Source organism: Budorcas taxicolor, chromosome 5 (assembly GCF_023091745.1).
Source record: "Budorcas taxicolor isolate Tak-1 chromosome 5, Takin1.1, whole genome shotgun sequence".
Lineage (NCBI taxonomy): Eukaryota > Metazoa > Chordata > Mammalia > Artiodactyla > Bovidae > Budorcas > Budorcas taxicolor.
Genome location: NC_068914.1, coordinates 2309940 through 2325296, shown reverse-complemented (window position 1 = coordinate 2325296; position 15357 = coordinate 2309940). Strand labels below are relative to the sequence as shown.

At 54.5% G+C, this 15357-nt stretch overlaps 1 protein-coding gene across 1 annotated transcript in view; it reads left to right on the top strand.

The window, feature by feature from the left end:
• The window catches only part of CHAT (choline O-acetyltransferase), a 42161-nt gene that overhangs the window by 855 nt on the left and 25949 nt on the right, over nucleotides 1–15357 (top strand). The window contains exons 2-6 of the mRNA XM_052641195.1: nucleotides 1972–2163; nucleotides 2775–2893; nucleotides 4291–4344; nucleotides 6914–7094; nucleotides 8990–9167. Of these exons, the coding sequence (XP_052497155.1) occupies nucleotides 1972–2163; nucleotides 2775–2893; nucleotides 4291–4344; nucleotides 6914–7094; nucleotides 8990–9167 (724 nt within the window). The remainder of the gene's footprint in view (nucleotides 1–1971; nucleotides 2164–2774; nucleotides 2894–4290; nucleotides 4345–6913; nucleotides 7095–8989; nucleotides 9168–15357) is intronic.

Genomic DNA, 15357 nt, shown 5'->3' with positions numbered 1-15357 from the left:
TAAGATCCCAGGACCCAAATTCGTACAAGCCCCTGTCTCTGTACCCAGGCAAAGTCAGAAATCCATGAGAGTCTGCGAAGAACCCTGAGGGGCTGAGACATTTCAGCAGAGAGTTCCTGCTTCATTCCTTCTTCCGCATCACTGATCCCCCATGACCCAGGCGGAGTCCCTGTCACAGCCCTGAAGAAGCGTGGCTCCAACCAGACCTGCAGTCACTCTTGGACAAGTCACCAGCTGGACTGGGCTTTCTGTACACGTTCCCCCCCTCACTCACCACACGGATCCCCAAGACCCCAGGAGAGAGAAGAGGGTAGGGAGGCTGGACCTGGCTCTCTGGGAGTGGGCTGGGCCACCTAGAATGCTGCCCAGACCCCTCCTCGAGTGTTCCCCAGGGCTGCAGGAGCAGCCCATAGTTGGCAGTGACGCCCTCCTCCCTCCCGCTAGGGCAGTGAGCTCTGGAGGAGCAGGCTCAGACAGGCGGGTCCCCTTCTCTCATCCGGGCATGCGCTCCAGCTCACTCACTCTCCAGGGGCGGGGGGCTCGCTTCAGTCCCTGCAGCAGGGCAGGGCACAGGCAAATACTCAGGGGACCCGCTTCACCCCGCAGCCCGGCTGGGGTAGAAAACTCACTCCCTTTACCGCCCCACCGAGGAGAAAGCCCTGAAAGAAGGCTGCCCGCTTTTCGCCAGCTTTGTAAAGTTTAGTGAGTAATATGAAAAATCCTGGCTTCTCATTGTGACCAGCTAAGTGAGGGAAATGAGAAGGATGGATGGAAAAGGAAGCAAGAATGAGAAAGACCAAGTGAGAAGGAGCGGGAGGGGCGGGGGGGGGATTATTTCAGGTGCTGACTCTGCCATTGAACGGCCGGATGACTTTGGAATAGTCTCTTCACTCTTGGGCCCTCAGTTTCCTCGCCTGAAAACTGGACAAAAATTCCTGCCCAGGCTAAGCCACAGCCCTGTTGAACACACAAGATCCCGCAGTGATAGAGCTTGTTAACTGGGAAACTCACATCAGGAGGACGTGGGTGGGGAATTCCTCTGAGATTCTCGAGATGCTTTGGGACCCCAGAAGCTATGGGTTTTCTCTCAGCAATCCCTTGGGAGGTGTAAGGATGGTCCCATCATGATGCTTTACGATGTGCCTATTTGGGGCCAGTTGTTTCTCTTATTTACCTGTGCCCCTCTCAGCTAGGGATTGTTGTTTAAGTCCTATGGATAAGGAAGCTGAAGCTTGGAGAGATTAAGAATGGAAGAACTTAATCGTCCCCCATCCCTGTCCCACGTGGAGCTCAATGCCCCTCCCTGGGTTTCATAACAGGGAGGGATTTAATAAGGAGTCCAGTGCACGAGTCAGCCTCCCATATCATGAATATCGGAGCATCTTGCAGAATTCTGGTCATTAGGGCAGGCAGTGAGCTATTCCTCTCTCCATCTTTCACCTGTCCAAACCCCTCCATTAGAGTCACACCCTTTGGGTCCAGAGATCAATTGGATTGTGGAGCCCCAGCTGGGAACAGCTCCTAAACTAAGAGTGGCCAGCAGTCAATATCAATAACAGGTCGTAGACTCATTCTTAACGGTTTATAAGCACTTTCACATCCATGATCACTTTGATCTTATAAGAAGTAGAGCTTCTTACTTCCGTTTTACAGGGGAGGAAGCTGAGGCACAGAGGTGGGGGTGACTTGCCAGAGGTCACACAGATGGGCAGCAGTTTTTTCTGTCTGGTATCGGCATCAAGCTTTCCTCTGCACTTGGTCCCCTGCTCGGGGCAGGGCTGAGGTGTGGGACAAAGCAAACAGGTGCCTCCTCAGTTCACAGCTCTGCTGAGCTGAGCTCTAGAAACAGACACGTCCCAGGGTAGGGAACAGGGATGGGACAGACAGAGGCAGACACAGGGGATCAATCTGGGGACAGGTAGGGCCCACACATAAGGACAGGCACAAGAGCCGGCGAACCTTGTCTTCCAGGGGCTGCCCAAACTCCCTGTGCCCCCGCTGCAGCAGACCCTGGCCACCTACCTGCGGTGCGTGCAGCACCTGGTGCCCCAGGAGCAGTTCAGGAGGAGCCAGGCCATCGTGCAGCAGTTTGGGGCCCCTGGCGGCCTCGGCGAGACCCTGCAGCAGAAGCTGCTGGAACGGCAGGAGAAGACTGCCAACTGGGTAAGAGCTGCTGGGGCAGCAGACGAGGAGCCCCTGGAGCAAAGGGCAGAAGCTAGATGAGAAGACGGAGGGGTTTGGATAAAGGGCAGGCAGGCGACAAAGACGGGGCAGAGGGAGGGACAGGCATCGGGGAGACCCAGAGGGGTAGTGAGGGGCAAGGGTGAGAGGCTGAGAGGGGACAGATGCAGATGGAGATGGGGTCATGGGGAGAGACAGGGTACAGAGATGGCGGGCAGATGGGGGCAGGTGAGTAATAGGGTTGGGAGCAGCCGGGGGTAGCATGAAGTCAGGGGAGAGGGATGAAAGGCAGGAATGAGACACTCGTAGGGCTGGGCAGGGGACACGGATGAAGCAGCATACGCAGGATGAACAGTGAGATGGAAGAAAGGGAAGCATTGGGTGGAGCTGAGGGGCAGGCGGGTGGCTCAGGGAGCCACAAGCTCCAGCCCGTAACTGGGGCTTAGTGTATGCTTGTGGAATGAATGAATGAAACAAAGTACATGATCTCGTGAAGGGTCCCCATGTCGCTTCCGGGATGCCAAGGTGGGGGTGATGTGTTCCCCAGGCAGGGTGTGTGTAGCCACTGCGGGTAACGGCACCCTTCTTGGCAGGTGTCCGAGTACTGGCTGAACGACATGTATCTCAACAATCGCCTGGCCCTGCCTGTCAACTCCAGCCCAGCTGTGATCTTTGCCCGGCAGCACTTCCAAGACACCAATGACCAGTTAAGGTGAGGACACCGGGCTCCCGGGCTCATAGCTTGGGAGTCTGCCTGGAGGAGGGGGCCTGGCCGCACCCACAGGAAGGAGAGGCTGAAGCTCGTGCCTTGGCTGAGCTTTCTGAGGCCAAATGGCCCTGAGACAATGGCCATCCAGGCCAAGGGGTCAGAGGAAGGGTAGGTGAGGGGCACGTGGGTAACAAACAGAAGGTCTTCCTCAGGTATATCTATTTGGGGTGGAGTGGGGTGGGGTGGGGAGGTCATGGGCCCCAGGTGCCCCCATGGCAGTCAGGCCTGGCTGAGGTCCTGGGAGGAAACCTGCAGCCTCTGATCCCGCCGGTGCTTGAAGCTGGGGCTTGCCACTGGGATGCGCGGCCCCAGGCTGATTCAGAGGCCTCTGCTCCCTGCAGCCCCCAGCTCTGAGCAGAGGCTCCCGGGGAGTGGGAATGGCTCCTTCCCGCCAGCCGCCACCAGAGTCTCTGCCATCTGCTGCAATTTCAGAGCTCACTGAGCCGCTGGAACGGCCTCTGGGTGCGCTGATGACTGCAACAGAGGGGCCATTTATGCAGGGGAGGAGCAGCGCGGAGGGTCTCTAAGAGCCAAACCCAGGTCTCTGGCCTCAAGACCAAAATGTGGCACAGCATGGGGACAGTTCAGAGGGAGGAAATAAAAACATGAGGCAAGGTCCACGTTGGCCTCTGATCCAGGCTGGAAGACCCCCGCCCCCTCCTTCTTCACCCAGCCCAATCAACCTGCTGGCTGGAGGGGAGGGGGTGGGCAGCCTTCCCCCTTCCCCTACAGCTGGGCATTCCCTGGGCAGAGGAAGTACGTGGACAGATGGATGACTTCTGGATGCAGTTCCCAAAACTGCATTGAAGGGGGGTGTTTTCCTCCTGATGCAATTAAGCCAGGCTCTTCGTCCATGGGTAGTTAAGATGACAGGGTCCCATGGGAAGGTTTTCTGGTGCCTTTTTCTGCGGACAGCACCTCCCGGAAGCCTGGGTTTGGGCCCAGTCCAGGCCCAGCACAGGCGTTCCCCGGAAGAACACCACCCCTAACGGTCTAGCCTCCTCCTGCCTGCTCCGCGGCCTCTCCTGGCTTCCTCTCCCTCCTCCTCCTCTCGTTCACCTTCCAGTTTCCTCTCCTCAGGAGCATTTTTAGTCTCAGGCTTGTGAAGGAAACTGACAGCCTGGGGGTGGGGATGGAGCAGCAGGAGCCCTACCTGATTATTGCACCGTTAAGGCCAGTCATCTGGTGGGTGGTCCATGAGTATGGGGAGCCTGGAGGGGGAGGGAAGGAGGGGGAGGGGGGGAGAGAAAGAGGAAGAAGGAATGAAAGGAGGAGGGAGGAAGGAGGGAGGGCCCCTGGGCCCCAGACAGGAGAGACTAAGGCCTCATCTCTCTCTGCAGGTTTGCCGCCAACCTCATCTCCGGTGTGCTCAGCTACAAGGCCCTGCTGGACAGGTAGGACTGAGCCCCAGCTGGGAAGGGTAGTGCCCTGTTCATCTGTCTGCCTAGCCAGGGAGCTATGAACATTGGAGTACATGTGTCTTTTTCAATTACAATTTTCTCAGAGTATGTGCCCAGTAGTGGTATTGCTGGGTCATGTTGATAGCTCTTTATCCCTAGTTTTTAAGCAAATCCCCACACTGCTCTCCACAGTGGCTGTATCAATTTACATTCCCACCAGCAGTGCAAGAGGGCTCCCTTTTCTCCACATCCCCTCCAGCATTTATTGTTTGCCGATTTTTTTCACTTTTCAAATCGATGCTGGAAAGATGAAGGGAAATAAGGCCCCATCCCCATCTTCAAAAGGTTCTCAGACTCTCTAGCGAAACAGGCACATGAACAGCACCAAATGCAGCTGTGTGCATCCTCTCTGAGCCCCTCACTCCAGTATCTGGCCCCTGACATCCCCACTGGGGTGCCTCCTAGTCACTGCAAGCTGAGTCATCCCCAGTGGGCTTTTGGGCCCCCTCCCCATGCCCCGCAGGCCCTTTACCTTGTCCTGCCATCTCACTAAACGTGCCACACAGCCCTGGTGGTGAATCCAGGATCCTGTAAGTCACCCGCAGTATCTTTCTCCCTTGCCTGCTCATCTAGTCCAAGCTCAGGGATATCACACTCCCTCCAGAACCCATTGGAGAAGGCAATGGCATCCCACTCCAGTGCTCTTGCCTGGAGAATCCCATGGACAGAGGAGCCTGGTGGGCTGCAGTCCATGGGGCCACTAAGAGTCGGACACGACTGAGCGACTTCACTTTCACTTTTCAGTTTCATGCATTGGAGAAGGAAATGGCAACCCACTCCAGTGTTCTTGCCTGGAGAATCCCAGGGGCGGGGGAGCCTGGTGGGCTGCTGTCTATGGGGTCGCACAGAATCGTACACGACTGAAGCGACTTAGCAGCAGCAGCAGCAGCCAGAACCCATACTCACACCCTTCTCTTACTCCCGTCGCCCTCCCCAGGCCCGTCACCTTCCCAGCAGCCCACAGCCTCCTTCCCATGACCAACTTCCACCTATTCTCCACCCAGAACCAGTGCCTTTATGACAGCAAAGCGGATCAGATCATGCCCCCGAGTGCTCTCGCCTTCCCGGGGCTTTCACTGCCCCAAGAATGAAATGGCACTGACTTCTGCTGCCAAAGAGGCCACAGGCCTCCCCACTTCTCTGTCCATCTCTTTACTCAGCTTTGACTGGCTTCCTTTCATCTTTGACCAGTGTTCCTCAAACAATCTATGGTGAAGGACCAATATATATTTTACTTAGTAAAATGTTTTTGAAAGTGAAAGTGTTGGTTGCTCAGTCTTGCCCGACTCTTTGCAACCCCATGGACTGTAACCCACCAGCTCCTCTGTCCATGGAATTTTCCAGGCAAGAATACTGGAATAGATTGCCATTTCCTACTCCAGGGGGTCTTCCTGACCCAGGGATCGAATCCAAGTCTCCCGAATTGCAGGCAGTTTTTTTTCTATCTGAGCCACCAACTGAATTAGCAGGAAAACGGCATATAGATACAAAACACAAGACCCCTTGTTTCCTTGTTAGATTTAGCACATATAAACATCCTCTATCAAGTTGTTACAAGTTTCTGAAAGCTCCCCCTGGAGTCCCACAACCAGCCTGTCATCAGCTGGTCCTTCCAGTTCAATCTGACACCCACGCTTGGAGCTGCAGGACAGTGGGATGCTCCACCCAGCAGCCCCAGAGCCTCACCCTGCCCCAGCTCACCTCGTGGCTGCCTCTTAACCCCAGGGCTCAGCTCTGGAGTCTGATCCTCAGTGAGACCATCCCTGGTCACTCCACCTGCCCTGCCAGTCGCTGTCTCCTCACCCCATCTGACTGCCTGCCTGTTTCTTTGCTCCCTGACCTGTGCCCCGTTAGAACAGGAAGCTCAGCTCTTGCTTGCACCTGCCTCCCCAGAGGCTCGAATGGTGCCTGGTCCACGAGGGTGCTCAGTCACATTTGTTGGCTGAAAGGAAGGAAGAAGGGAGGGAAAAAGAGGCAGAAAAAGAGAGAAAAAAGCAGGAAGGGGAAAGGGAGGTGGAATGTGGAGGGGAGGGTGGAACAGGAAGAGGGAGAGAGAGGGAGAGAGCAGGAGGAAGAGGAGGAAGTGGGGAGGAGGAAGGTAGGAAGCACCTGAGACATGCTGAGATCGTAGGAGAAAGAGAGCTTTTCACCTTGAACTCAAAGGAGGCTTCCGGAAGAGCTGATGACGGAGGAAGCTCTCAGAAGAGTGAAGGGAGTTTTCTAAACAGATCAGTTGAGTGCAGGGCTGAGGGTGAAGGCGTGCCAAGCAGCAGCAGTAGCAAAGGCCCGGAGTGGCCAGATCTCTACCTGCACATGTCGCGCGTGAGGCTGGAGAGAGGGAAACCAATGGAGGCCGGAGGACACGAGGGGCTTCCTGGGGCGCTCCGCTACTTTGGAAAACGGGAATCTAGCTCCTGAACGGCCATCACCATGCAGTTCTGGCGTCAGGTTAGAGTACAACCGATTTTGATTCCCAGCCTCTCTTCCCTCCCTCCCCCTCCAGCCACTCCATCCCCACCGACTGTGCCAAGGGCCAGCTATCAGGGCAGCCGCTCTGTATGAACCAATACTATGGGCTCTTCTCCTCCTACCGGCTCCCCGGCCACACCCAGGACACACTGGTGGCCCAGAAGAGCAGTGTCATGCCTGAGCCAGAGCACGTCATTGTGGCCTGCTGCAACCAGGTAAGTGGCCCCTCGCTCCTGCAGCCTCTCGGGCCTGGGGAGGGGTGCACACGTGTTCATCCCTCCCTGCTTCTCCATGGTGTTCAGCCCCCTCCCAGAGTCACACGGTGAGCTGGGGCAGGGTGGCCCCGAAATGGGGTCTCTTGATTTCTGTGAGTCCCATTTCTCTCCAGTGGTTGGATTTTAAGAAGGAGGAGCGTCATCAGTCGAGACGCCTTCGGTAGGTTCCCATTTCAGTCCTGTCCAGCCAAGTCAGGTCCAGTGAACTGCCTGGATGGACTGAGGGTCATTAATGAGACCCAGCATGTCTTCAGCCCTTCCACATGCAGTCACCCAGGTCGTGGCCTTCCTGGAGACCACACACAGATGGACAGCTTACAGACTGACTGTCTGGGCACCCACGTCCAGGTGGGCCTGGTATCTATACCCATCCCATTTGATCTTAGGATGGCCTTGCAGAGGAGGCCTTGGGTCTCCATTGACACATGAGGAGACGAGAGTCAGGTTAAGTGGCTTGTCCAAGGGTGGGAAGGACTCCTCGGTCTGCCAGTGTCGAAAGTCCATGCTCTATCCTCTGCAGCTCAGGTCCTCAGACTGGGCTCCAGGGAGCACAGAAGAGCCTGTGCAGGCCCAGGGGACGCCAGACGGTGTGTTTTATATACTGAGGCTCCACATGAATATTTCATCTGATGAAAAGCCATTTGTTTTCATTAAAACCCAACTCTGACGCCCGCCCGAGGGCTCCCCTGGAATTTTTTTCTGTAGTGGTTTCTTCTTAGGCTCATTTGACATTTTCAGTCTAAATTGGGAGCCCTAAGTTTGCCATCAAAAGATGGCTGTTCCCAGGTTGGAAGTCCACCTGACACCTGGCTGGCCACAGGACAGAAGCTTTCTCCACCTTCATTCAAAAGTCAAACCCAGAGTATCCCAGCGGCCCCCGTCCCGCCACACATACACACCATAGTATCCATCCCTCCTAGAAACGCTGTCAAGACTCCCTCTCTGAACCAAACCACCTGTATGCTGCTCAGGGCATGGGGCCAGGCACACGTCAGTCAGCAGAGAAGGGATCTTGACCTGGGACTATGAGTAGAACCCTTTACAATGCTGAGGCTCTAGCTGCGAAATTACTGAGTGCCAGTTCACAGGCCTCACCTACAGAGCTCACCCGAGCACACGTGTATAGGTACACATGCATGCATGGAGCATTTTGTGTGGTGTTCTTCCATTTTAATCTTTCTCTGCATGTTATTTGCTGCCATTTTTTTCTCCACTCACCAGTGTGTTTGAAATCTATCCCTGTAGCTGTATCCAGAGCTAGGTGATTCCTTTCAACTGCTGGATAGACATGCATTGGACAGGCGCTGCACGTTTTGCTTAACCATTCCCTTACTGCAGAACATGTGGGGTCTCTCTAGCAATTTTCTATTGCAAACAAGGTTGATATGCACATTCTTTTATATGTCTCCCGGAGCACAAGTGTATGTTTCTCTAAGCCTTAGACCAAAGTATGCATTTACAGGAGCACTTACTGAATCAGAGGGCACACACATTTTCAGTTTTGATTGACACAGCCCTCCAACAGCAAGCAGATGTATCAATTTCCTCTCCGTTTCCCACAAATATAATGGTTTTACGTCAAACAGGAACTACAGAAAAGAAACTTTCTTTAGTTAAGTTTAATCTGGCCTTCTTTGATCTGGGAGAGCTTGGAGTCCAGCACAGTAGACAGTGTCGGGCTGGTCCCCACATTGTGGCTCTTCTGAACCATCAAGTACCTTGGGAACCAGAGGCCTGAGTGTCCCCCCGTGCTGCTCCCATGCAGAGGCTCGGGGAAGGCCTGACGTCTAGGGCGGGCCGCCCTGAGTGACGTCTTTGACCTGTTTCCCCCACAGTTCTTTGTCTTGGATGTTGTGATTAATTTCCGCCGTCTCAGTGAGGGGGATCTGTTCACTCAGTTGAGAAAGATAGTCAGAATGGCTTCCAACGAGGATGAACGCTTGCCTCCAATCGGCCTGCTGACGTCAGACGGGAGGAGCGAGTGGACAGAGGCCAGGACGGTCCTCATGAAAGGTCAGCAGCAGCACCCAGCACGTCTCCATGCTCATCTCATCCTCACACCCATTGGCCTCCCTCCCTCCAGGGGTGTACCTCATCCCCATTTGCCATAGCGTGGGAAGCTCAGGCCTCCTTTCAGCCCAGGACCCAATGGCATATCCTGCAGCTGGCCTGCGGTCAGCTGAAGGCACCTTTTGTACCCTTGTAATTCATCTGACGGCATGCTGACTTTCTGGGTGAGGCTGGCTAGCCCTGGAATCCGAGGATGTCTGAGAGCATGGTGTGGGGCAAGGTTTAGAGTTGAAGGAAGGCCAGCTGCATTGAAGCAGTGGTGTTTTACTGGTGGGCAATGGAGGTGCTCATTTCCGGGATCTGAGCTGCTGGGAGGGCTGTCAGGTAGGGGTTTGGGATGGGCCCACCTCTGGGAGGGTGCTTGGCTGCCTCCTTCACGCGATTTCTTGGTCCCAAAATTCTTCATCGTCAAGCTGCTCTTATCCTTCTGGCTGCTGCTCTTAAGAAAGTTTCTAAGCTTTCCCATAAGAAATCCAGCAACAGCCTTACATTTTTCACATTGTCCTTCTGGAAACTACTTTTCAAACCCAAAGCGAGCCCTATTCTCAGGAACTGTGTGGAGAGTCTTGCTTTCTTGCCTACATTCCCAGATGAAGAGCGGGACTTCTTTGAGCCTTTGTCTGCCCCTTGGGCTTTTGTTCCAGCCAGGTGACCATTCAGAGTTCTTGAGTGTCTGTAAGCTGAGGACCTGGGCTAGGCCTGGGGTGTGTAAGGAACAAAGAGGATGGAGCCCTTGGCCTTGAGCAGCCCCCTCGATAGGAATCGGGGATGGATTCAAGTACCTAGTAATGCAGTATCTCCCCATGTAAGGCAGTAGAGCCAGTAGCAACCAAATAAATGCTCCAGAACCTCATAGAGGGGAGGGAGCCCTTCTAATTGGGAGGCTTTTGAAAGGCTTTGAGGGAAGAGGTAGGAACCCTGTGACATGAGTGAGAGGGACAGGAGGCAGGGGCAGTGTCCAGGCAGGCAGACCAACTGCAGGCAACGCTAGCTGCCCAGCAGGGCCATGTCTGACCTGCCCAGTACCGTGAGGAGAGCAGTCTGGCCGGCAAAGATGGCCGTGCTGGACGTACCGGGAGAATGAGAAGGTGATGGGGCTTGACTGTCCAGCAGCAGGCACACCCTTCTCCCTAGAAAGCTCTTCTTCCAGGGCTGGCTGGCTCCTTGCACTGTCCCCAGCTCAGCTTAGGTGTCCACCCCAGACTCTCCTGGAGCACCCCACCTCTCCCCAGCACACTCTGCCCCTTGTCCTGGTTTTCATCTTGGTTGCATTTCTTACTCTCTGAAGTCAGTTTTCTGTCTGTTTGATTCATGCTGATTACCTGTCCCTTTCCCACACCGCCTCCCAAGTCTGTAAAACCCAGGAGGACGGGGCCTTACCTGGCTTAACTTCTGAATCTGCTGTCCCAAACACAGGTAATCCCCAGTCATGCTTGTTAAATAAGGGAATGAAGGACAGTAAGGATACTGGGCCCCAGCCTTATTTCCCACTTGCCACTTAATTTTCTTTCATTCAGTTCTTGGACACCTTCAAGTGCATGGTCTTGAATTGGAGGCTGTGTGGATCACAGGTAGATGCCAGAGGTGACCCTCTTCTTCCCAGTCTAATGGCCACATGGGAGAATTAATAACTTATGACTTGAAAGTGAGTTAATTCCCTCAGGAGACCATGGTATAATCACATCTACTCTTCTCCCCTCCAGGGACAGAGACAGGCATCAGAAGAACGGCCTCTGCTTCCAGGAGGCTTCCCACTTTATTAGCAGGCCAGGCCCAAGCCATCACCCCGCACGACTGACCAGGATTGCCTTGGGGTCTGAGTGCCTGGGTGCGCTAATCGGAATTAATTTGTTGATGGCACTTGATCTGGCTTTCTGAATGGAAGTGCTGCTTCTAAAGGAAGCATGACAGAAAGGAGGGGAGTGCACACAGCTTTGCTCTGGAAATCTAATTAATCCAGTTAGCGCTGGCTGTGTCATCTGCAGCGGGAATCTGACCCTTCACTGAGCTCTCCTCTCTGGAGCGCCCCTTCCCACGGAAGGAAAACGGGGAAACCACTTAGGAAACGATTTGAGTGTCAAAGTGAAAGATTAAGGCAGCTTGGGCTAGAGTTGAGAGTGAAGATAAGATAGAAAGATGGAAAGACATGGGTGGGGTCTAGAGAAGTTTCAAAGTGGAAGCAACAATAAGGAAAAGAGGAATGAGCTTTTTTAAAAATAAATTTATTAGAAATGTATTTCTTTTATTGGAGTATAATTTACAATATTATGTTAGTTTCTGCTGCACAACAAAAGTGAGTCGGCTGTATGTATGCAGCGCCAGCTCTCTCTGAGCCTGCCTCCCGCCCTCTCCATCCCAGCCCCCTGGGCCATCGCAGAGCAGAGCTGAGCTCCCTGTGCTGCGCAGCAGCTCCTGCTCGCTGTCTGCCTCACATCAGAGTCTACGTACGTCAGTGGCACTCTCCTAATTCGTCCCACCCTCCCCTTAGAAAAACGGTACTGATGAGCCTATTTGCAGGGCAAGCGTAGAGAAACAGATGTAGACAGTGGGCTTGTGGACGCAGGGGAGTCCTAGGTTTTTGATGTGAGCAACTGAGTAGGTGGTGGGACTGTTCACTGAGATGAGAACCAGCCGAGGGGAGCGATACAGCAGGGAGAAGTCCTCTCCCGGTGTATCAGGGATGCGACGCCTCGGGCCATCTAAGTAGAGACGTCAAGTTAGATCTATGTGTCTGGAGCTCAAGGGAGAGGTCGGTACAGAGATATAAATTTGAGAGCCATCAGCACAGAAGTGATAGTTAAAGTCATGGACCTTGATGAGATCATCTGGAAACGGAAGACGGGGCCTTGGAGGTCAGATAGGAGAAGGTGCAGAAGGAACAGAGAAAGAGCAGGCTGTGAAGTCAGGACGAAAGCCGGAGACGAGCCACAGAGTCCAAGAGGGAAGAGAGAGAGCCGCCAGCTACGTCGGATGCTGCTGAGAACTCTGGGCAGAATGGGACAGAGAGGAGACTCTGGGCTTGGCAACCCTAAGTCAGCCATGACCTTCACCAAAGTCCGGCCAGAGTACTAGATGGGGGGAAGGTGTACGGTGGTGGAGGCCATCCCACAGCAGGAAGAAACTGTTAACGAGACAGTCACTGAGCAGAAGCAGCTAAGGGTGGGTGGTTCTTTTCAGACGTTTTGGTACTAGAAGGAGCAGAAAAACGGAAGTGGTTGGAAGAGGATGGGGGTCAAGGGAAGTGTTTTCAGTAGGAGAGGCAAGTGCCTGGAAGTGATCCAGCAAGTGAAATTGTTAGTGAGGAGAGAGGAGACGGATGGAGGGGTGGGATTCTTGCAAAGGCAAAAGCAGATGGAGCACAGAGAATCAGAGCCTTTGACTGATACAAGGAAGCCGAACCTGGCCTCAGGCCAGCAGTGGTGCGGGGGGCTCTGGAGGCAGAAGAGAGTGCGTGACAGAGCCTCATGGGAAGTGAGACAGACAGCCTGCTCAGGAGACTCACTACGGTTCATGGACTGTGTTGAGCTCATATTTGAGGGCCAGACACTTTAGAAGAAACAATACCATTATTTTGCAATCCCCCCTCTCCCTCACACATAATGGTGAGGTGCTGAGGTTCAGGCAAGGAGGAGGTGGGTTGCTGAGAAGGTGGGTTGCTGGTTCTTCTACCAGGAGCCCGTCGTCTAGCCAAGGTCAGTGAGTATAACTGAGGGAGAGAAGGCGGGTGTGGAGGGGAACGGTTCGAATGCTGGAATCTGAACTGAGTAAGCCGGCGCATTAGTCTGCTCAGGCTGCGACAACACGCTGCTATACCCTTGTGGGGCTTAGACAACAGCCACTTATCTTCTCCCACTTTCAGAGCCTAGAAGTCCAAGGTCAAGGTGTCGACAGAGGGGTTTCTTCTGAGGCCTTTCTCCTTGACCAGGATGGCTGTCTCCTCCCTGTATCTTTACATTTGTCTTCCCTCTGTGTACAAGGATGTCTGTGGTCTCTTTTTCTTATAAGGACACCAGTCATGTTGGATTAAGGTCCCACCCCAGTGACCTCATTTTAATTGCCTGTATAAAGACCCCCGTCTCCAAATACAGTCCCTGGGACAGGGGTTAGACTTCAACTTAGGGATTTTGGGGGGGACACAGTTTAGCCCATCACAGGAGGGACGCGAAAGATGGAGGTGGATGATGGAGAGTGGAAATAGGCAGCGGGGCTGAAGGGTCTTGGGGATGTCAGTGAGGCGTGCTGCAGTGGGAGGTAACAGTGTGTGAAGCAGGAATCAGAGTGGTCAAGGTGTGGGGAGCTTGAGCTGATGCTCCAGAGGGGGCTGGGTCCTGGTAGTGACATGCCTCCAGATGTGGTGGTAGGAGTAGGTGCTGAGGTTGACTGTCAAAGGTGAGAGGTCAAATGGCCGAGAGAGGAGGATGCCAGCCAGGCCACGCACAGGGATGTTCAAGCTACCGAAAGGATGACCAGAGTGGTGATGGGGAGGAAGAGATAGAGGCAGGTCCTGGTGGTTGGGCATTGTGAGGAGGCCAGAGGAGCATAGCAACAAGGGGGATAATGCATGGGGGGAAGAGGAAAGCCTACCAGCTTCAGCTCCACAGAGAGAGCCGGAGGGGAGGGGGGTCATTTGGGAGCTGGGAGGGGACGCCCCCTGCCCATCTGGTGCTGGGCTGAGTGTGAGGGAAGATGACAGTCCTCTAGGAGGGGGTGCAAGGAAGTGGGCCCTCAGAGGGGGCACCCTTCAGTTGCGGCAAAAGGTTAACAGAACACTTGCAAAGAAGGTTAACAGGGCAAGGGGAGAGCCAGTCAAGCACTGTGGAGAGCCCAGGAAGGAGGAGAGAGAGCAGGGGAGGACCAGGCCCACCCAGGGGACACTGGAGCATCAGGGGTGGGAGCGCTGGGGAGGGCGGCCATCGTTGCAAATGATGCTCCCAGAGCGCTGACCTCTTCGAGGCCCCTCTCTCTCCTGGTTCCAGGAGCAGCTGCTGACTGTGGTGAGGCTGGGGTCTTTCTGGCTCTCGAGAGAACCGCCACTAACACTGGAAAATGGGTTGAGCTTTCCAGGGTATTTCAGCTGAAGTCCCAAGGTCTCTACCTCCGTTCCAGAGACCCCGGCAGAGACCAGTGTCCATGGGCACTGGGTCCAGGCTGGCATTGTGCAGTAGAAAGTTTCAGCCAAGCTGAGCTCCACTTGTCCTGGTGGATGCCTAGACCAGGAAGCCTGAGCTCAGACAAAATTCCCCCTTGAACTTCCACGGGGTCAGCTGAGACCCACAGAGGCGGTTGATTGCATCAACCCGGTCTCCTTCCAGTGACGGTCCCTGATCCCCCAACCAGCTTGGCCTCCTCTGAAAGCTCCCAGGCTGCCCAGCCTGACCCTCTGCCAGGACATGGAGAGGGTGGAGCTCACAGAGGTCCAGGAGCTGCCAGTGGGACACAGGCCACATTGAGGGGCCTCCTGGGGGCATTCAGGGCTGCAAGACCTGCGGGGACTGTCTCTGCCCCTGGGATTTGCCATCTTACTGGGGAGACTAGAATAAACAGAATCATCAGGACAAGAGTAGACAAGATAAAACCAAAGGGAAGGTCTCCCTTAGGAGTCCTGTGGGAATTTGGGGGCCTCACCCCTCTGCATCTCATAGTTCACGAGGACTTGCTGTGCCAAGTGAGACTTGAGGCTAAACCAAGGTGGGTTGAGGTCAGTGTGGCTGGGGCTAGTTGACCATATGAGGGTCATCTAGAGAAATCAGAAAAACCAAACCAGATTCTTGGGTCCCGGTGATTTTCCAGTGGCATTGGAATGAGGCTAAGGAATTCGTATTATTAAAGCACCCTCAGGTACAGTCCAGGTTGGAACCCACTTATTCAGATGCTAGCAGCCACCATGTGTGGAGGTTCCCCTTATTGCTGGGCCCTGTCCTGGGTGCTTTCTGTCCCTTGTTGCTGCAAGTCTTCATAACAGCCTGTGAGGTGGGACTTGCACGCCCACGAGCAGAGGAGGCTGTGTCTCCCACAGGTTAGGTGGAGGGTGGTGGAGCCGGGAGTGACCAGGGAACGTCTGTCTCCCCAGCCTGACATCTTCAGGGCCTGGCACTCGGATGAGATTTGGGCCTCAGGAGGGCTGTGTGCATCC